Source organism: Lutjanus erythropterus, chromosome 23, assembly GCF_056507025.1.
Source record: "Lutjanus erythropterus isolate fLutEry1 chromosome 23, fLutEry1.hap2, whole genome shotgun sequence".
NCBI classification, from domain to species: domain Eukaryota; kingdom Metazoa; phylum Chordata; class Actinopteri; order Lutjaniformes; family Lutjanidae; genus Lutjanus; species Lutjanus erythropterus.
Window position 1 is genome coordinate 18,857,002 of NC_139339.1, and position 22,159 is coordinate 18,879,160.

At 38.9% G+C, this 22,159-nt stretch overlaps 1 protein-coding gene across 1 annotated transcript in view; it reads left to right on the plus strand.

The window, feature by feature from the left end:
• nhsl2 (NHS-like 2) overlaps positions 1-22,159 on the plus strand; it is a 222,704-nt gene that overhangs the window by 170,994 nt on the left and 29,551 nt on the right. Inside the window, exon 4 of the mRNA XM_084711793.1 lies at positions 18,279-18,421. Within this exon, the coding sequence (XP_084567919.1) occupies positions 18,279-18,421 (143 nt within the window). The remainder of the gene's footprint in view (positions 1-18,278; positions 18,422-22,159) is intronic.

Consider the following 22,159-nt stretch of genomic DNA (forward strand, 5'->3'; position numbering starts at 1 on the left):
AAGGATTGAGGATTATACACAATTATACACAATTTTGCAGGGTTATGGTCACTGTGCCCATGGCTTAGCCATGCCCAAGATGATTGTGATTGGGTTAAAGAAAAGCAAAACCAGTCGAGCCTTTTTCTCCCTGTAGCAGAATGAGCATGATGTTTGGAGCCAGACCTTTTTCCAGCACTAAGCGCTGTGGAGAGGTCGGATTTAAGAAGGGTCAATTAGTGTTATCTGATCAACAGGAGGACATTGTTTGTCAGTGCCACTTCCAAAAGCTGTGGCTCGGTGGGTAGAGCGGGTTGTTCACTAATAGGAAGATTGGCGGTTTGATCCCCGGCTCCCTCGAGTCTGCTTGCTGAGCAAGTCTTGGGCAAGAAACTGTGTGAATGTGCTTTGACTGGTTGGAAGGCTAGAAAGAAGATACAAATGCAGGTCCATGGACCAAATGGTCTTTTCCTGATCTGCCACTGGTGTTTGCAAGAGATTTAGGTACAATTGGCAGGAAAATATCATGATTTGGGTAAGAAAATCACCTACCTAATGCTAATGCTAAACATAGTCATATGTCATATTTTAGGCTCAACAACCGACTGACACTCTTGATTTTCTTCAGAGGACAGTTTACTTTTAGTGGCATTTGTCTTTTGATTGACACCAAACAAATTGGTTACTTAGAATTATGTTGTAACTGGCGGTGCACGTTTAGTGATGTATAAATCTTAATTTAGTAATAATTTAAGTTAAAACTAGGCTAACTTTCCAGCAGGCTGCAGGCCAAGTTCATAAGGAACAGGCCAGAACAATTTAAAATGCAAGTAAGATATATTTACACTTTTTTGTCATGTTCCAAATCAATCTCTGCCCACCTTGAGCCTGGTTGTGTTTGAGGTTTCTGCCTGTTAAAAGGGAGTTTTTCCTCACCACTGTCCCCCAGTGCTTGCTCATGATGGGAGTTATGATTTGACGCTATATGAATAAATCAGACTCAACTTTACTGCCTTTACTAAGCTTAGTATTGTTCTCTACTGTGCTCTGAATTGTACCAGTGCATGGGAAGCACCTTTCACTTTTAAATAATAGCAACATTTTCACATTATCTGCCCCCATTAACAGTCTGCACTACAGCTGAAGCTCAGTGTTTCCATTAAGATTTGCAACAATAAGATCTGCACATTTTATGATCAAAGTTTTTTGGTTGCTGTGCTGAAATATTCATATGCTGCTCCATGGAATCAGTAATAAATTATATATTTAAAGCTCAGTATTGTACCCCACTGAAGGCTGATACAGTGTATTCTATACAGGTTTATAATAGTAAGATTTGCACTTCACTTATTTCCTCCTGCTCCTAAGTGACTCTGCCCAGTGCCCTGCATATTTATGAAAGGTTTTCCCACCTCTGCAGACAGATTTACTGTGTTTTCTGAACAGATTTACAGCAGCCGCATTTGCATTGTGTATTTTTTTTGTTATTATTATTTTATTTCAACACTTCCATTAATCAACAGCAAAATATTCACATTATTCTTTCACATTAACAGTGAACTTTGTATTTGAAGTTTAGCTCGTGTCATCCATTACAGCCAGGCTGGCTATTTGCACATACTTGTTCTGTAATTTTATGACAGTCCATTAAGCAGCGCTCAGATATTCATGCCTTACCACCTCCTCAACACTTAACATATTTCACTGACATTGTCTTTAGTGTAAGTACTTGTGTTTGCATATAGTCACACGTATTTGCAGAGTAATTTTACTGCAATCTTTTTGAATTATACAGAAAAAATATCCTATAATAACTTGTGTATGACTTGATGCAGAAGTTATAATCTGCTGTATAATTCCTCTCTCCCAAGTACTGTCTGTTATTTTCAAGTGCTTTATTTCCTTTAACATTAAATTGATGAAATCTCCCACTGATGTGGGCCTTTTGTGGGACTTTGTTGGAGCTGTAGAGAGAGTGTGAGGCTCTCCTGGCAGCTTGTGCTGGCCTCCTTCCCAACTAAGACACTTTTATATTGGTTTGATTTGGCAGCTTAAGATCAACTACATGGCTTTGTTGTCATGATTTATAGCAGCATATTGTTCCAATACATAAATTGGCACATGAACACAGAATTAACGTGGCACAGGAAAATGTTTACATTTATTTATTTGGAAAAGAGTGTTAAAAAAAATATTAGACTAACTATTAACACATTATTCATTTGGGTGCATTCAACATATTTCTACTTTATATTTCACATTCTGACCAGGAGGAATGATGAAGATAACAATGACGTTTTTATGCCCTGCCTACTTTTACACAGAGTCTAAAATTCACATAACTTCAGACTTTAATGTCTGCAGCTAAATTTAGTAACATTTGGAGGGAAAGCTGCCTGATTGTTTTATGGAACAAACAGATTGAGAGCGCTGTTCAGTTCCTCCAGAGCATGTGGTGAGTTTCTAATGTGAGGAATGGTGACGGCAAAATATCAGAAATTAAATTTGTCTTTGAGATGGGATACAGAAGGGTATATGGGAGATTAGGGCTTAATTTTGAGTATCAATTTTGAGTATGACATGATACAGGCCTGCTTTAAAAATGAATTTTAAGATATTAAAAATGGCTCCATTATTGTACGTCAAACATGAAAAACATCAGTCATCATAAAAGAGACATATATATATATATATATAGTCAGATCCTAAGTTAGCTTATGAGCTAGCAATCAATTTATGTAGATTAGCTAGCTTGCTACCTTGCCTTTTGCTATAATATTAGCTATCAAATGGCACCGGCTAGCTGACGACTGATGTAAATTAGCTGTCTAGTTAGCTAGTGCTTTGCTTTAAAATGTGGTTTTCTTGTCAACACAGATGAGCCTATAGCACATAGCAAATCTAAGTACAAGAAACAGGAGTGGAGAAATTTGACTTGAGTTTGAATCTGAGTTTCCTCAACTGTACTGAAGTAGAACAAATAGAAACAAATAGAAGAAATAAAAGAATATTTCTGTTTTTATTTTCAAATATAAAACTCTCATTGACATATACTATAGTATTAGGTATTTAAACATCAAACATTTTAAACACAAAAGACCAAGGACACAGAACCCAATAGTCCTGCGATGGTTAATTAGCGGCTGATTTGACTTTTCTCCTAATGACGAGTAATCAAAAGTGGACTGCGGACCTTGTTAACAAGTTGTTGGCCAATCATCTTCATGTTGCCTACTTTTTCGAGGTTAACGTAATGAGATAATGTTGGAGCAGTTCAATTTTATTTTATCCCCTGTTCGCTGATCAAAAAGTGGATAAAATAGTCGGCCAAGCAGTAGTTTGTAAGATTAGAGCAGAGTTTGTGGGAAGATGAATGATGAGTGGGTTTTTTTTGATCACCATCACTGTAGTTTTTTCCTCTGAAGTGTCTTGTAAAAAGAGCGAAGCCACTAACTCAAAGCTGCACCAGGCGAATTTGCACGTCGGCGGGTCCAACTAGGGAGGAGAAACTGAGATCTGCAATGAGAATTTTAGCTTCAGTATCAAGAAACTGTGAAAACTATTAGTTAGAGTTGGTTATTCATACCACTGTAAATGCATTATTCTTACAGTGTCCAGGCTCCTCTGTATAATATGTCCAGGAGTGCTATATAGGAATACCCAAATCTGTCCAGTCAGGTTTCTTCAATGCGTATAGAGACCAAGAGCTAGCTAAGATCCACTCCGGAGCATTTGGTCGGGGTTTTGAGATGTGCACACACACTTTGACACCATCAGTGTCGGCCAACAGCTCTTAACTGTCATCTACACTGCTGCTGGTCACACTGTAGCCAGAGGGCCTGAGATAAGAAAGTGAGAATGAGTGTTATCCATTACTGAATGGATGGATGTTTGAAAGAGAAATGCTTGATGTAGGTATTCTGGGGTTTTTTAGATACACTACATGGCCAAAAGTATGTTGTTATTGGATGCATGGAGATTGATCTGTTGCTATAATAGCCCCCATCTTTCTTTTACCACTTTTCCACCAACATGGAACAGGTTCTGTTTCAGTTCATGTACCTAATTTTGAACCGTATGGAGCATTTTGATGAAAAAGACACCTGAAAAGTTGGCTCTCAGCTGCAACCAAAACATTGCAGGATTTCCTTGACCTGAAGTGTGTGTACATCATATTGAGTTATTGAGTTATATTATTAAATTAGAAAGTCCAACATAATCAAAATCAAGGACTTCCAAAATACAGGTTTCATTTATTCAAACCATGAAAGTGACCATAAATCAACCAGAAATGACCCAAACCCCCAAATATCTAATGACTGATGGACCTTATTATAGTACTTATTATAACCCAAACCATGATGTTTCCCTAAACCTAAGTCGTGCTTGTGTCTAAACCTGACCAAACTTTAACCAAAGGGTTCTCACATCAGAAAACAGAAAGCCAATAGGGGTGTCAGGTCAGAAAACAATTGTCATGTTATTTGGAGGACTTGTACGCAAAATATTATTGTTTGCTGTAGCATTAAGCAGTAGTAACCATATAAAACTGACCCAAACCAAAAGTAAAGAAAGGTTCATGGTGTCCGTTTACTTTGAGCCTTAGGACAGACTGTCTAGATGTGAGTTTTTATGATTGTAGAAGCTGTGACATCAGCTTTAACACACTCCCCTAACAAAGTTGTGTCACACGTCAGGCTGGAATACATTTTTTCAGTGGAGGTCGATGGCATCGTTAGTGCTTAGAGCCAGATAAGACTTAGCTGTCTGCTCTGTTTTCACCTCTCTTGTCGTATTTATATCTCAAGGCTAGAATCAGACTGCAGTACAAGCATAAGCAGTAGCACCATAAATAGTCTTTACATTCACTTTCACTAATTTTATTTGCTCTCTTTATTACCTTTTTTCTCTTTCTGCAGATCAGTAAGCTTCCTTTTATCTTGCCATATCTTATCTTATGCGGCAGCACTCTCCTCAGTACTTAAAGTGCCAATGCTGCAACCTTTCCTCACACTGGACAATGCACGGTGATGTGATATAACCCACCAAACTTTAAAATGTCACAGCAACCCTTTAATTGTGTCAGAGGACGTCTGAGTCGATGCCAGCTGCGATGCAAGCCGTCCAATAAAGTTTCCCTGTCTGCACTAACTTGACTACAAAATGTCACAGCGGCCCTTTAATTGTGTCAGAGAAGGTCTGAGTCAATGCTGGCTGTTATCTACACAGGCTGATAAGGTTCTGCTGTGGTCAATACACATTACCGAACAGGTGCAGCATTGATCAAGTGGAAAATGCTGATACAGCAGAAAGTGTGGTTTCCATTTTATAATCTCAGAGGCAGAGTTTAACTCATACACTCCTAGAACTGAGGGTTGCAAAAGGGTTGTTCTAGAGGGACTGACGGTCTACCAGAACCGCTGTGAATCAAACCAGCCAGGCCTGCCTGCCATTGCAAATAATAATATATTGCACTTCCTTTTGCAACTTTTTGGTCTTCTCTCTCCAACGCACCTGTCTTGTTTAATAGATGCGCGAAGTGTTTCCTTTGTTTCAGATCTCAAGCACCCATTGAAATGCCTGTATTGATTTAAAAGTAATACTGAGCCCTGACTGACATGACAAATTACTGAACATACCAATTTAAATGCCTTTTACAATTATTTTATGCAAGTGGTTTGTTAACACAGCGTTTAATTTAGACAGGCATTTAATATTTTGGCTTATGAACAGAGAGCTTAAGCGAGTCCTTGTTGTCATAGTGAATTTCAGCCTGGAGCAGTGCTTTTGACAGTTAAAAGAAACCTTTTTAGAGGCTTTATAGGTTGACTGAACTTTTATTACAGAGTGACCTTTATAATCAGGTAATCTGTTTGTTTTTGAACCATAAAATATTTCCTTTTTAATGAGTCAATTTAGCTAAATAGAGTGGCAGCTCACTGTTTCCCTTGTTCCAGTTCCCACTCTGTGGAGGTTTTTGTTGGAGTGACATCGCTGTGAATCAGGAAAGACAAACTTGTCTGTCTTGTTTCTTTCCTGAGGGGTCTTTTAGAGAAGTTTTTCAAATAAAGTCTGAAGGGTGACGCACTCAAATGCTATGATCCAGGGACATTTGCATTTAAGCCAACCTGCCAAAACCTCAAATGATCCTGGTGCTGATCAAACACAGGGCCGAGGTGACAGCAGCCTGAAGGTGAGAGGAGCAGTATCGTGACTGAAAAGTCACCACTTTGTATCCTTTTCAAAGTTAGAAAACTAAGGAATCATGGGAAGGAAAACCTTGACAAGAAGTGGGGTCATATTGTCCCTGCGCAATCAACACTTCGCTTATAAGCATATTTGAAACAGTTTACATTTAATTTATGAAACATGTTTCTTCTGATTGCAAACTTTTTGATTTTCTTTAAGTGTACACAATTTTCAGGTAGCCAACCAACTCTTATCTAAATCAAATAGGGAATGAGGTCAAGATGTAAGGGTTTGTGGTAACAAAGACACGTCCACAGTTTCTCAAGCTTGGACAGCTGAATGTAAAATAGACAAAATTATAGATTAGAGTTACTGCTGCCACCCCCGCCAAAATCTCTGAACTGGGCAGATCAGTGTTGTGGTCAAAACCACCAAAACCGAGACCAAGTCAATACCAAGACCAGAGTGTCTTGAGACCAAGACAAGACCAAGACTTTGAGGGGTAGAGACCAAGTCAAGACCAAGGCAGTATGGAACAGAGAAAAGACCAAGACTTTCACAGGTTGAGTCAAAGTCCACCCAAGACCAAGACAGGACAAGACCAAGTCAAGACCACATGGTGTGTAGTGTTTATGTCGGAGCTGACATTAGCTGATGTTATTTAACTTAATATTTGCAGCTACACAGCTTTTGTGGCCTTTGAAATAAAATCCATAGTTGTGTATGTGTATATGTGGAAACAACTCAAGGCAGATGCCACCACAAGCTGTGCCTGAGCTAAAGATACGACTTGCAGTGGAAGAATTAATAAAAAACTAAATTCCAACTTAACCTACATAAGTTTGAACCACAGAACCTGCTGCAGGAGTGTTCCCCCACCTTTAGAAATTGTCATCACTCTGTGCACTTTGCCCAAATATACCTTGGATAACTGACAAGAATTGCCGCCAGAAATTGTGCCTACAAAGGAAGCCCCATAATCGGATCAGAACCCTCTTTGCGGTTTCTAATGACCAACATAAACTAGGCCGCTAACCGCCAAGTCTGTCCTTCTAGGTCACAACCATCCACTTTCATGGTACACACACTTGAACACACACCAGCCTCGTCCGTCTCCCTGTAATGGATTGATCAATTGTGCATGTTAAATCACAAGGACAAAGACATGACATGCACATATAAGTGCTTTCAAACACACACATACACACACATGCGTCCGTGGCGACGTGCACGTAGTGTACAGACAAACAAACGCTCCGGCTGTGGTGAAAGAGGGGTATTGTTAATTTGTGTCTTCCCCCCTTCGTCTTCCTGGAGGATAGAAGAAAGGGTGACCCAAATTTGACACGACTGGGGTGCATATTGTCGAGGGTGGCTGGGTTTATCTATGAATGGGTGCACTGTACACACACAAACACACAATCATGCACATTCATGCATAAATGACACTCAAAGTTAGTTTCTTCCCACACGTGTCTATATGTAAATGCTTTTTTCACGTACAACTCACAACACATGCACACCTTTACAAACACACACAATATACAGGTTAGTGATGCATGAGTGCCCAGCCTGCTTGTGTGGACACACAGGAAGGGGGTGGGGTAGGTCTGTGTGTGCGTGTGTGTGTGTGTGTGTGTGCATTAGTGGGAGTGACCGGCATACCTTTACACCCCACACACCAATAGCATCCCTCCTCCTCCCTCCCTGGTTTTCCCAGCCTGCAGTCATGTATCTGAGCTGCACTCAGTGGAGCCCGGCTACTATCTGAAGCATGGATCTACAAATGTTTACCCTCACTCTGCTCATGCCTTACTGCTGCTGCTTGTAGGAAACAGCTTCTGCTGGTCAGTGCACAGGTGCAGAGCGGGTGTTTTCAAACTTCTAACTTTAACTGGAGAACTATGCGTGTAGTTTAATTTGCAACCAGGATGATTCTGCAGGTGGCTGAGTTAATAACTTGGCAGTGATGGAAGAAGAATCCAAATCCTTAATGTGAGTAAAAGTACCAGATTGTAAAAGTCCTTCCTTCAAAATGTTACTTGTATGAAAGTATGGTATGATTTTACTATATTAAAGCTGCCTTTGAATTGGAACAGATTGTTCTCACCCGCATCAAATACAGCAGCCTGCTTCATGGCTGTACTCGTAATAATAATGTTTTCATGTGCTGTTGTTATTTACATTTTAATTTATGCAAAATACATGATTTGTAAATGAATTTAATATTTGAACCCAAACCCTGACCTTTTCCTAAACCTAACCAACTAGTTTTGTTGCCTAAACCTAACAATCTGTTTAATGAGGAAAATTGGTGTGAGAATAATTCCTTTTTTTGAAATTTTGATTTCATCTTGCACTGGCACCTGGTATTTGACAATACTTTTGAGCCATTACTACTTTGATTCGGGCAGGTAGACATTTTAGCTTGATTGTGTGGTCTGCTGCTCTGAGGTGATTCATGTTTGCCATCAGTTCTTCCTTCGTTTTACCTCCAGCTACACTTACTCATGATGTCTGCACTAAAAGGGTCTATAGTTACCATGTAGACGATGGTCACCTAACTTTGTCCTTTCCTGCATGTCCAAAATTCATAAAAAAGTTTTGTTGCTAACTTGACTGCAGATCCCTGCATGTGCAAAAATTATGCTAGAGGGTCATGTACAGAGGGTCACAGTTTGAAGCGTAGTGCCACCAAGCTGCTATATTTGATGAATTGGGAATGAGAAGATGTTGGAGAAGAAGCGTTAAATAGCATTAAATAATTATATCCATCCATCTTCAACCACTTATCTGAAGCTGGGTCGCAGAGGTAGCAGTTCCTGCAGGGGACCCCAGACTTCCCTTTCCCTGGCTACACCAGCCAGCCCAGACTGTGGGATCCTGAGGCATTCTCAATCCAGGGCAGAGATATAATCCCTCCACCTGGTCCTTGGTCTGCCCTGTGGTCTTGTCCCAGCTGGACATGCCTGGAACGCCCCCAAAGGGAGGTGACCAGGTAGCATCCTTACGAGTTTCCTGAACCACCTCAACTGGCTCCTTTCTACACAAAGAGGCAGCAACTCTACTCAGATTCCTGACCTGTAGGTTGAGAGCTTTGCCTTCAGCTCTCTTTTTCTCAATGGTGTGGTAAAGACAATGCAATACCACTTCCGCTGCTCCAATTTTCACAGTCTATTGTCGCCTCACTCAAGACTCCAAGATACTTGAAATCCCTCACTTGGGGTAAGGACTCATTCCCTTCTCAGAGTAGACAACCCACTGGTTTCCTGCTGAGAACCATGGCCTCAGGCTTAGAGGTGCTGATCCTCACTCGGCTGTGAACCGATTCAGGACCACATCACCTGCAAAAAGCAAGGATGCAATCCTCAGCCCACTGAACTGCAACCCCTCCCCTCCATGACTACACCTCAAAGATCCTGTCCATGAATATCACAAACAGGATCGGTGATAAGGCGCAACCCTGATGGAGATCAGAGTCCGACTTACTGCTGCGAACGCAGACACAGCTCTCACTTTAGGCATACAGCAATTGGATGGCCCTGCGCAGTGACCCACTCACCCCATAATGCCACAGCACCTTCCACAATGTCTCATGAGGAACCTGTCCATACCCCGTCTCCAAATAAAGTGGAAACAAATACCTCAAAATTGCACTTGAATACAGGACTTGTATGCTTATTTACATTACAAAAGTGAACTTCTTTATTGCTTTCTAATTATTTCTAGCATAAGAGATTTGTTTATTGTGATGGACTTAATAGGTTCTAATAGGTAATAAGTTATTTGGAGTTGCCAGTTTTTGGGTTGGTTCATGTCCTCCTTTAAAATAACTTTTTATTTCTTTGTTTCTTTGTATTCTTTTAAAGGAATACTCTTTAAAATATGCAGTGGTTACAGCTTGTAACTCCTTCTACAACCACAGCCTCAGGTCTTTACGTAACTGTTTGTGTACTGATTAAATGACCAAGATACAACATGTTAATTAGTGATCTTCAGGGGTGCTGGAAGGTGTGTTTTGAAATTTTGAAGCAAGAGGCACGCTAACTGCTTTCCCTTGGTTCCAGTCTAAACTGGTCACCTCGCAGCTCCAACTCACACAGACTGAATAAACTAATCACCGAAATGTTGAACTATCCCTTTAAATAATTAGGAGGCCTGTGGCACCCCCTAAATACCCTATCGCTAATCTTTAAATCGTTTATTAACCATTAATAAACCATTCTAGAAAAAGATTCTTTAACTTGTTTGAGGCTCCTAACCCTCTACTTTAATACTGCAGGAACAAATAAAGCTTCAACACTTTTTGATGTGAGAAAACTCAGAAACCTGTTGTCCAACTCTGCCAGTTTCTCCCTTCCTGTTAGTGCTGTTTTGACAGATTGGGCCTCATTGGCATTATGTTGTGTGAATTCCCTTCCTCCTCCTCCTCTTCCTCCTCTTCCAGCCTCTTCTTTTTCTACACCTACTTTGTCTGTTTTGGTCTCATCTTCACCTTTTTATTTCTGATTCCTCTGTCCATTCCCTCCAATATCTCTTTTTGAACTGCCTCCTTTTTTACCTTCCTGTAGTCCCACACCTGTTCCTCTTCTCCGCCTACTTCTTCCTCTGCTGCCTTTTCTCTGCTTCTCATCATCTTTTTTTCTGACATGACTTCCTCTGCCTCAACTAAATCATTTGCTGCTTCTTCCCATGGCCCTCCTTCTTGTTATTATTGCTTTGTTTTGTTGTTTTCTCATTTCTCTGCACTTTCACTCTTTGCATTTTGTCTGTTTTTACCTTTATTACCTTCATTTTTCTTCATCTGTCACCTAATCCAGTTTATTGTTGTTCCCTTATTTCATACCCTTCCTTTTCATCATGTTTCTTCTCATTTTCTCTTCTTCTTCCTCTCCTTAATAAGCCCTTTCTTATTTTTCTTCCTCTGGGGCCATATTATAATTTCCTGTCATAAGACAGGAAGCATGCAAGCTAGGATTTTTCCCAATTTGGTATCACAGTAGCAAATCCTAGCTAACTTAAGGAATCCAATCTCATCTTATTTCATCTTGTCTTATATTAGGTAAGGGAATTTCAAATACTTGAAACACTTGAAACATACTGAAACATACATTGAAGCAAATAGATGAGTTCTGGTAAATAAGCATATGGATTAGTCAAGTTAGCTAACTCTACTGTTAGCCACCGTACCGAACAGTTAAGATTAGATCTGCAGAGCAGGAAGGTTCTGTAATATGTCCCCTGATTCTTAAAGTTTCCTCTGCTTCTTGTTTCTCTCATTATCGTCCCCTAATTCCTTTCCCTCTCCCTATATGCCCTTTTCCTCCTCTGCATCTTCATCGTCATTTCCATCTGCTTCTCCTTCACTTCCTTTTCCTCCTCTTCCTCGTCAGTCTGTTTATACCCCCATGTGCCTTCGGACTCTTGCTGACGCTTCACTTCTTTGGGCCGCTGCAGTCTGGATGAGACGAGTTTTGGCTTCTGCTCACTGTTTACTAACCAGCTGATCCTGCTGTTTCTGCATGCAGCAGTCAGGCAGTTTATAATCAATTATTTTTAACACTGCAAAATAGACAGTTCTCTATCACGAGCACCGGGTGTATAATATGCCTCTATGAATACAAATAGCCAGGGAGATGTTTCCTTAAGGCAAGCGCTTACAAAGTGAAACGTCTAATAGCTTCCTGAAGAACTGGCAAAAGCAGTGAACAAACTTCTTAGTTTATCATCATCATCAGATCATCATTAATATTTATGTCTAAACTTTAATTGCCAAAGTTTGGTTTCGAAGAAATAAATTTGATGCTAAACTCAAATTCTTGAAAAGGGGCCTTTGTGAATTAAATCTGGTGGTGATGAAATACTTTCCTAGTTATAATTTAGCAGATATTATGCACCCAAAGTAGTACACAGTTACAGATAGATTATGACCCTTCAAAGAGATGCACCACTTTTTGGGTAAGTTACCCTTCAGAAAGGGTTTATAAGCTGTAACTAATGGCTTTAGTGATGGTTAATAAACTATTTACTAAAGCGTGAAAAGTTTAGCTCTGTCTTCCCTAACTACACCATGTTAACTGGCTTCTTATATTTAGCTTACAGATGTGACAGTGGTATTGATCACCTCATCTTCATCTCTGTAAGAAACCCAATAAGTGTATTTCCCAAAATGTCAAACTGTTCCTTTTATGAAAGGTCATCCAGTTTATCACTTTCTAATAAACCATCAGTTCTGCAGTTATTAATGTTCATAGAGTCATTAGCAAAAGATCCTCTGCTTCTCCCTCTTCAATAAACCAGCAGTAAGAAGTTAATATGTCATCTGCAGTTATAAATTTTAATACAGCAAGTCATCAATTAAAAGGTTTATATAACAACCCATCAAATCTGCAGTCAGACATTTTCATAAATAGTTAATGATTTTTGGTCAAGATGCACAAAAACTGTTTTCCAGGTCAGAAGTTGATAGTCTTTTGGAGATACTTAATTTCATTTAATTTCATTCCTTTCGTTATTATACAGGAAAAGATTAAAAGCAACAAAATCAGTTAAATGGGCCTGGTTTACAGCAGGTTTCTCTTCTGCAGCGCATAAAAGACAGACTCACATCACAAAACAAAGGCAGTCAACAAAACAACAACAACAACAACAACAACAACAAAGACATAAACAGCAGCACAGACCTTCAGAGAGGAGACGACTTAAATGAAGTAGGAAGAATGAAATAAAGAGCTAAGAAGACGCTGTTCTCTTTTGTGGGGACTGTCCATTGTTTTGACAGCCCATTATTTCAAAACCTCAATAGTTCAAAATATAAATATATCGTTACACCGAAAGCAAAGGCCCATTGCCTGAAAATGCACACTCTCCTCAGCGTTTTTTGTCCTAAATATCCTTCATAGTTTATTTTGTCATGCAAACACCAGCTGACCATCTTAGCAATAATAAACATGTTGTCAACATTGTGAAACCGTCATAGTTTATTCAGGTTTGGGCACCAAAAATACTTGAGAAAAAGATCCTGGTTAGCATTAAAGTAAATACACTAGTTCTATCAGTTAAGTTACTTTATGATGCCATGTAAGTTAAAGGGATAGTTCACCCAAAAATGAAAATTCATTAATTATCTACTCAATTACACCATTCACTTTCATTGTTTGGGAGATTCTGCGTTGCTGTTGGATTGTTGTGGACTAAAAAACTAAACCTGACCTTCAGTCAGCATGAGGGTGAGTAGATAATGACTGAATTTTCATTTTGGGGGGAACTATCCCTTTAACTTACATTATGCACATAATATAACTTAACTGACATTACTAGGGCAGTTATTTTAACCCTAACCTAACTAAGTATTTTTGGTGTCCTAACCTTACCAAATCAGCATGAGAGTAAGTAGATGATGACTAAATTTTCAGTTTTGTGTGAACTATCCCTTTCAATGTGTTACGTAAATTACATATGGCTGGTATATTTGGAGCTTTCAAACCAATGGGACATTTTACAGACTATCAGGATTTCAGAATAATGGCATGGCACCCTTTTTTGTTACTACTGAGATAAGATAAGATAAAACTTTATTAAACCTGAAGGAAATTCATGTGTCAGATTGCCACATAAATTACAGTAAAACATGAATAATAAATATAAACTATAAAGCACATAAAGAGTAAATGCAAAGATATTTTACCAGGTAATTAACATAAGAGTTACAGTATTAAATATGTAATATAAAATGAAATATTGCAAATGATAATTAACCGTTGATAATGAGCCATTTCAGACACTGTACTTTACAAACTAGTCATAAATGACCTGATGCTAGTATATCCACTGCAGCAGAGCACAGCAGCTAATATGAGTCACGTTGCAGCAGTGTTACACTAACTGTGAGCTAGCAGGAGTTTGCATGATGCTCATTTGGATTAATGAGAAAGTTTGTTGCGTGGGAGCATTAATTCCAACCAGATTAAATTGGTCAGAGTTTGCACAGGCAGGTTGCTCAGTGAGATCCTCTGCCTTGTTGACGTACAGGTTCCTAAAAATGTCCTCAACTTTTCTTCTTCTGCTTTGTCTCGACCCCCCCAGCAGCTTGTCTGAATCTTGTCTTCTCCACTGTTGGATCAGTTTCCTGTCCTCTCATATCCTCTCACTTTCTGTATGTATTTCCCCACATACAGTCGAAGAAAATAAAACTAAACTGTCAACATATGGTGGAAAATTGTTTTCAGTGTCACCTCTGGGACACAAAACAAGGAGCAAGCCTACAACGTGTAATCCTCGTCTGGTGAAAACCTCTTGCTCCAGTTTTTCATTGTCATTCTTTACATCCCTCGGTATAATGATGTCTACTATCCTTAAGTTTCTAAAACCCTTCCACTTTCCTGAATAACCTCCAAAATGCATGGTAGCTGAGCTGAAAATGACAACCGACATAAATTAGTACATCATCTTAATCCGTGTTGAAGGTTGTAAGAGTTTCAGTGTGTGCACAGGCTGTCCTGTGTTTTCTCTTTAAGTTTTAGAGGCGTAATTACACTTCGGGTGAGTTCCTATAGACGTTTTCCTGCTGCTGGCGGTTTTAGTTTGGCAGAGGCAGGACGTCAACAGCAATGATCCCAAATGCCATTAAAAAACAGCACAAAATCTGTGGGTGGGTGGACTGCCTGCCCTCATACAAAAACACATCATTATCTTTTTGTATTTGGTGCTGGTGCTGCTGTATATTAATTTCTATTCATGACTCTATATTCATGACTCCAAAACACACCCACGTAGCCTGCACTCATTTAAGTCTGACACCTGCCAAACTTTCTGTAAACTACCTACAGTTATAAATGTGTTTACCAGGCGTGGAGGCTCTGCAGCAGAGCCATAGGGCCATTACAGCGAACAGAGTTTAAAAACAGATGCAGTCACCCTGTAAATTCTAGTACCTCACCATATGGATGCTGCAGCAAGTCCAGTAGGAACTAAAATGAAGGCAAGATAATTCAGCACATCTTGTTTAACTACACAATGACCAGCAGAAAAATGGAGATATTCTGCAGAAATGTTACAATCTTTCCCGTTTTGTAGATTTTTTTTTGATTTGATGCAGCCTCAAATGTCTTCTTGGTGGAAGCAGAACAAACTTTAAACACAACACAGACAAAAAGCCTGTTTACACCTTGTATTAACATGCGTCTTGGGTGATCGGATCGAGTGGACAGTGCTAAATAAACGTTAGCTTAGTTAGCTGTGCAGCTAGCGGTCCTTCTACTAGGACTGGGATCTAGGAGCACATGAGGGGTGTGGTGTTTATGCCCCAAGCACAGGAGCCTTGGACCGTCAGGAAAAAGAGGCTTTCTAAAGTTTATAATGTGACCGCTAGCTACAGAACTAGCTAGCAGCATCTATAGTTGGAAGCAGTTAGCAGTTACTAAAGCTATCTGTCCACCAGGAAACTCCATAAATCGTTGAGGCAGAGCCACCAGAGGGGAAAAACAGAAAATTAAATCTGTGAAAAAAGTTTTAAGTTGTGTTTTTGTACACGTTGGCTTTTTCTTTTTTCGTTCTTTTTTTTTTTTTTTTTGACAGTAATCAGTGAGGCCAAGTCCTCAGAAACACCTGCTCTGGCAGCATCTGTTGTTTTTCTAATCATTTCTTGTCTCATTTGTGGTCAAACAGTAAATGAATCGAATTCAGGTTAAAAACAACAGCACATTTAAGATTATATTGTACGTGTTTCTTTGCATATAGAGGTGTATGTTAACACCTGGTGTAGCCACTGACAGGGTGTCTAAAGTGTATAAAGTTGCCTATTTACTCATCCAGCAGATACGGAGCAACATTAGCATTCAATCACAGTCATGTTTCAACACCTTAGACAAATATCTGTGTCCTTAGCTGCTAAATGCTCCCTTGTGTTCAGCAGCTTGTTGCAAACTGTTTGTCTGTCTCTTTGGCAAAGTTTCTCTCTTTCACCGAAGTAAGACTAGATTAACTGCCTGGTTAACTCATCAAAACACACTTCACTCAAACTCACCAGAAACAAAATAAAACTTGGTTAGAGTTAGATGTGAAGATACCCGACAAGCTGTTTCCCCGCCGCCTCTCTCTGTCATTGAACAGCTGCTCTCATTTGTTCTTTTGAGGCAAACCATTAATTCAGCGAAATAAAAAGATAAAAATTCACCAAATAAACCGGCGATGGAGCCAAACGCTGATATGCTTGTCCAGTTGCCCGATCCTAGAGTGAACCAAAGATGAACAGCTGTTTCTCTAAAACCAAGGAGAACTGCAGAGTCAGTTGATAATTCAATTCAATTTAACTTCAATTTAATTATTATTACTGTTCAAACATTACCTTTTAAAATTTAACTATTAAAAAAAAAATAATACTTGTAACTAATGTATTATATTATGGATTAGGGTTACGGTTAGTATGTAATTGTAATCTCATGTAAGTGTATTATATTGCTAATATAATCTCATTTACTCAACTGTTAAGGATACAAATAATGATTCATTTCATTATTGAATCATTCGCACATTCATTTCTTGATTATTCCATTTAATTAGTTTCCCTAAACCCAATGTGACATATTTCAATTGCTTGTTTAGTTGAAATAACAGGCCCAGAAACACCCAGAAATATTTAAGTTATTATCTTTGAAGACTAAGAAAACAGGCAACATTCACATTCATGACTGTAATTTGTCTTTTTCATTTTTGTTTTTAAAGCCAGACTGTGCATGATTTTCCCAAAAGACTCATGCAAAAAGATCCCCTCTTAATTATCACAGATGATGAAACAGAAGTGTTAGGTGGCGCCTTCATCGGGACCCTTAACCACCCCGTTTTAATTTGATGTCCGAGATATCTAAGAGTCTCAACAATCATCTACAAGCAGCAAATGACAAATCCTACTTATTCTACCTTTAGAAATAACTTTAAAATTGTTTCCATTAATCTTATTGAAGCAACTAATTGTTTCAGATGTAAGTGGAGAAATTGGTTCCCTTGAATTAATAGACTTGACTTCCTGCAGTTAGTGAACTCCTCTCATTGGTTGATCAATTCCCTTAAATTAAAAAAGTTAAATTGCCACTTTTCCATCACCACAGAGGTTTTCACACTTGGTGGATGAAGACAACTTATGTATCTGTCTTTTAAAGCACTTTTACTATTAAAATCAACCGGGTCAGCTTTGTTGTCACCCGCCTCCTTGTGTTGCTAGGCAACCGCATGAACGCCTGGAAGGAATCCATATTGTCCAGAGGAGGCAAGTTCAACCTAAAACTCTATACCTCACTGATTCTGCTGTTCCTCTAAAGCTGTCAGCGGGATGGTGCTGGGTGTGTGTGTGTGTGTGTGTGTGTGTGTGTGTGTGTGTGTGTGTGTGTGTGTGTTAGAGGACTTTAGGGATGAGTGGAGAGTGGGGAGTGGGTTGGGAGTGTGTTTTGGGGTAAAGGATTGGCTGAGGGGTTGTGAGTGGGAGTGTGTGTGTGTATGTGTGTGTGTGTGTGTGTGTGTGTGTGTAGAAAGAAGGGGGGGTTGGGTGGGGGTTAGGAATCTGTTTACAATGGCCTGAGGGAGAGTCGTCTAAGCTGCCAGAGAGGAGGGAGAAGCAGTCAGAAACCGAGAAGAAGCAGCAGCATGAGAGAAAAAGTCCAAGACGAGAGAAGAAAGAAGGACAAGACGGGGAGACAAACAGAGGGAGAGGCGAAGAGAAGGGATGAATGAAAGGAGAGAAAGCCCCGCAACTGATGAGAGGATTAAAAACAAACTTAAGGAGTCCTTTAAGGTTCCTCTGCAGCAGAAGTTGGAGTCACAGGAGGGAAACTGCAGGGTGATGCAAAGCAGCAGTCAAACCAGATCTCTGCTCTTGGCCATGCAAATAGGATATCTGGTGTGTGAGTGTGTGTTTCTGCGTGTGTGTGTGTGTGTTAGTGCAAGTTTATTTTTACGTGCATGTGTGAGTTTGTGTGCACTGCAGAAAGTTAACTTGAAGTCTTGTTCTGTTTTTTTCCTTCCTGTCTGTTTGTGTGCTTGTTGTGCTGCTGGATGCTTTGTGTGTGTTTGTGTGTGTGTGTGTGTGTGTGTGTGTATACTTGTGTGTGTGCATGCAGACTTTGAGGAGCAGTTGTATGACACCAAGCTGACCGGTCAGACGTTCCGGCATCCGTCCTCGCAGAGCTCTGACGACACGTCCACCTCGCTCAGCCGCTCGCCCATCTCCCTCAACAACAAGAGACCTGACTTCATCTTCCTGGTAAACACACAAACACACACACACACACACACACACACACACACACACACACACACACACACACGCTTGTTTGATCATGAGGCTCCCTCGAAGCAAATGTCATTCGTCTGGTAAACAAACACACGTGTTCAAGATACATATACGATTGTTTGAAGCTGCACTTCTGTTACAGGGACACACACACTCAAACACAATAATTCCTCACTTTACAATGACTTGGCAAGTTATAAATGGTTTATAATTAGATTGTAAAACATTATTAAGCTGTCATAACACATGGTAGCACTCTTTAATAACCATCATTAATAAATGGAATAGTTAATTAACACTTATATATTGAGTCATAGTGGATAAGAGCCCATTACAATTACTTTCAGATTGAATTAGTGATCTAACAGTATATTATTGACACATAATTACACTTTATATACTAACTAAAGTACTTGTTAATGATTGACCAGATGATTTGTAAACCTCTGAGAAATCATTACCTGAGAAATAGATCAGATATCTGTAACACTTTGTTGGTTAATAATTAGTTTGTAAACCATCTATAACCATTATTTGCATGACTATTATAAAATTGTATTCAGTGATTAGAATATTTTATGTACGCATGTTAAGTTAAGTACATGAGCTTACATACTTGAACCAAAGCACAGTCTTTTCCTAATCCTACCCAAATCGTTTTGTTGCGTAAACCTATATACCCAAGTATTTTGTGTGCCTTTATTTTGAAAGTCTGCACTGACGTTGCATATTTATTATTACTAACTTGACCCAAGAATGTGTGAATTTGATGGTTGAGGAGAACAGCTCCTGACAACATGGCAACAAGATAAAAACAACAAGATGAAAAAACAAGTAAATGACATAACAAGACAATAAACTAACATGACAAAAAAGATGCAACACCACTAAAAAATATGTAATAGAGAGAAAGATTCAACTGCAGAGAAAAGGTGATGTTCAGTTCAGCTGCACAGAAACAGCCAGTAGAATGTTCTTCTTACTTTCAGAGGCTGCACTGTTTCACTTTTACTTGAGTAAAGACGTTGGATCAGTAGTTCTACTTTTACCAGTCTTACAAGTATGTGTACTTCTACCAGAGTACAGAATAAGTGTACTTTTACCACCTTCATAAGATGCTATTAATTCTTCCAAATAGTTCATGAACATGTATGAATTAATGATGAATCATCTGCCCTTACTATAAAGTGTTGCCATTTTTATGTCCTTTTCCACAGCAAAACTCACACTTGTCCTCCTCTTGTAGTTGGCGCTACACTCACACACACATGCATGCATGCACACACACACACAAATACAAACACACACACACACACACTCAGAAAAACAAACCATGTCCGCCTCACTTATCTTTCTCACTTTTCTCCCTGAGCAGAAAGAGAGCAGCCGTCACCTTCCCACTAAACTCAGGCTAACTCACTCCGGCCCACTCTTTCTGCCCTTTTTGCCCTCATTCTCTCTCTCTCCTCCACTCTTTATTGCTGCACTAAAGTTTCTTTCTAAACTTATTGAACACTTTATTTTCTTAGCTCACTGAACCAGACGTGAGACATTTATGTGCACCTCATTTTAAAGGAGGCTGGACTGCACACTCTTGAAGTAATTTTGGTCTTTGACAAAAAGCATTGGGAGTATAAATCTGTCTCCTTCCCTTCATTTATTGATTTTATTTCAACCATCTGTAATACAGTATTTCATGATGCATTGATGCATTGCTGTGGCAAATACGTAATGCTGACGCTTTGACTAAAACTTCCACTTATTTTTGTAAGCCAAAAGTGATTCTTACATTTTCCAACTATAAAAATGTGAAGCCTATACAGCAAATGCAAAAAAACAAACAAAAAAGGTTTTAAATTTCGTTAACGAAAATGTGTGTCAAAGCCGACATCTGTGGCTCAGCGCCTTCTTCTCTAAATTTTGCCGGTGTCTGGTTCTAAGTCTCTCTTAGGCTAGCCATGGATGCTAAATCCCAAAAAAGAAAAGTCTCTGAAGAAAATAGAGAATTTAAGTTGTGGCTCAAGATTTTTTTTTTTTTTTTGCACTGTTGGGATTGATGGGAAATGCAGGCCATCAACATTTAAACCTATGCTACAAATTACAACTGCTCTGCCATGATTGCCAAATGTAGATATAATTTTATTTTATATATTTATTGGTCATCAATGTTGTATTTATGCCTGTATTGTAAAAACAAACAAACAAAAAATAATATAAAAAACAACCTTCAGTTCACAGAAATGGTTGAAACATCTTTTTACCGTAAGTGTTGGAATATAAGGACACCGAGGCAGATATCAAATAACATTATCCTCTTCAGTTTTATAACAGCATAGACCTGCATATATTTTAATGAAAGTGGTATAACGCATTATTTTCTACTGAGAGTAATATTGTAACTTATTACTTTCATATGGAAGTAATTCGGAAATCTAATTTATAGTTAAAATATATAAATAGTCAATGATTAAAAGTAGTTTGTTTTTAGTTTTATCTCTTTAGCCAATTTACTATATATTATTTTAAATGTGTTTTATGAGTATCAAGAGGGAACTACATCTAAATCTTTCTCTGTTGCATAATGGTAAATAAATAGATCCTCTAATATATTACAAGTAGTTTGGTTCATACTGGTCCCTGTATCACTAAAACACTCCAAATCAGTTATAAAACTAAAGAATTATAACTTGAAGGTCAAAGTGACTTATGTCTTCATGATTGGCTGATGGGCTGACGAAATCATTTGTGCTTTTGTGTTTGTTGCTGAATTCTCCTTTATTGACAGAGTACTTTAATCCGTAACACAGTACAGCAACATTATTGTTCTCTGCAGTAGATAACAAATTACTATTTCAGTGTCAGTAATACTGCCTGAGCTAAAGTGTGTGTTGTGACAAAGTGTCTCGTTGCTTTTGTCATCACCCCTTTTATATGAAAGACTAAAGCTGAATTATCTTAAAACTACACTGCGCAGTACATCCCACCCCCTCTGTTAGATTTGTCAGAATTACTCATCATCCTTTTCACACTCTCAGCAGGTCTCCATAAACAAATGCCAAATCATTTAGCGTCAGATGGAAATATCACTAATACTTGATCAGAATTAAAATAGCTAATGACATCAGTGCTGTTTGTTAGTCAGCTCAGGCTCATTGAAACACGGCGGGCTGATTAAAGAATGTAAGACAAGTTGTAAGAATGAATTTTAACGACTTAAGGGATAGTTCTGATTATTTGAAATGCGAATGAATGAGGTATTTATCCATAGTACCTACAGTAAATGGCAGTCAGCACATCGCCAGTTTGGAGAAGCAGCGGGAGTGTAAGTGTAGGAAGCTAAACAATGCTTTGTTTACCATTAGGAAATATCATCATTTTGGGTAGGGTTTGCTAACACAGACACTTTTGTTAAGGTCGGGAAGAGATCAATTTGGTTGTCAATTAGGGTAAGTTTTGGCAACAAAACCACTTTGGTTCGGGTTAAAGAAAGAATTTGATTTGGGGTATGTGTAGGCAATAAAAGCATTATGGCTTAGGGAAATATCATCATTTGCGCAGGTTTTGCCAGCAAAAACATGTTGGTTAAGGTTAGGGAAGATCAGCAATTTATTCTTAGGGGCTAAAAGCACTTGTAGGGTTAAGGAAAAAGTGTGATTTGTGGGTTTTTACAATAACTTTGGTTAGGGTTTGGTTATTTAGGTGAAATAC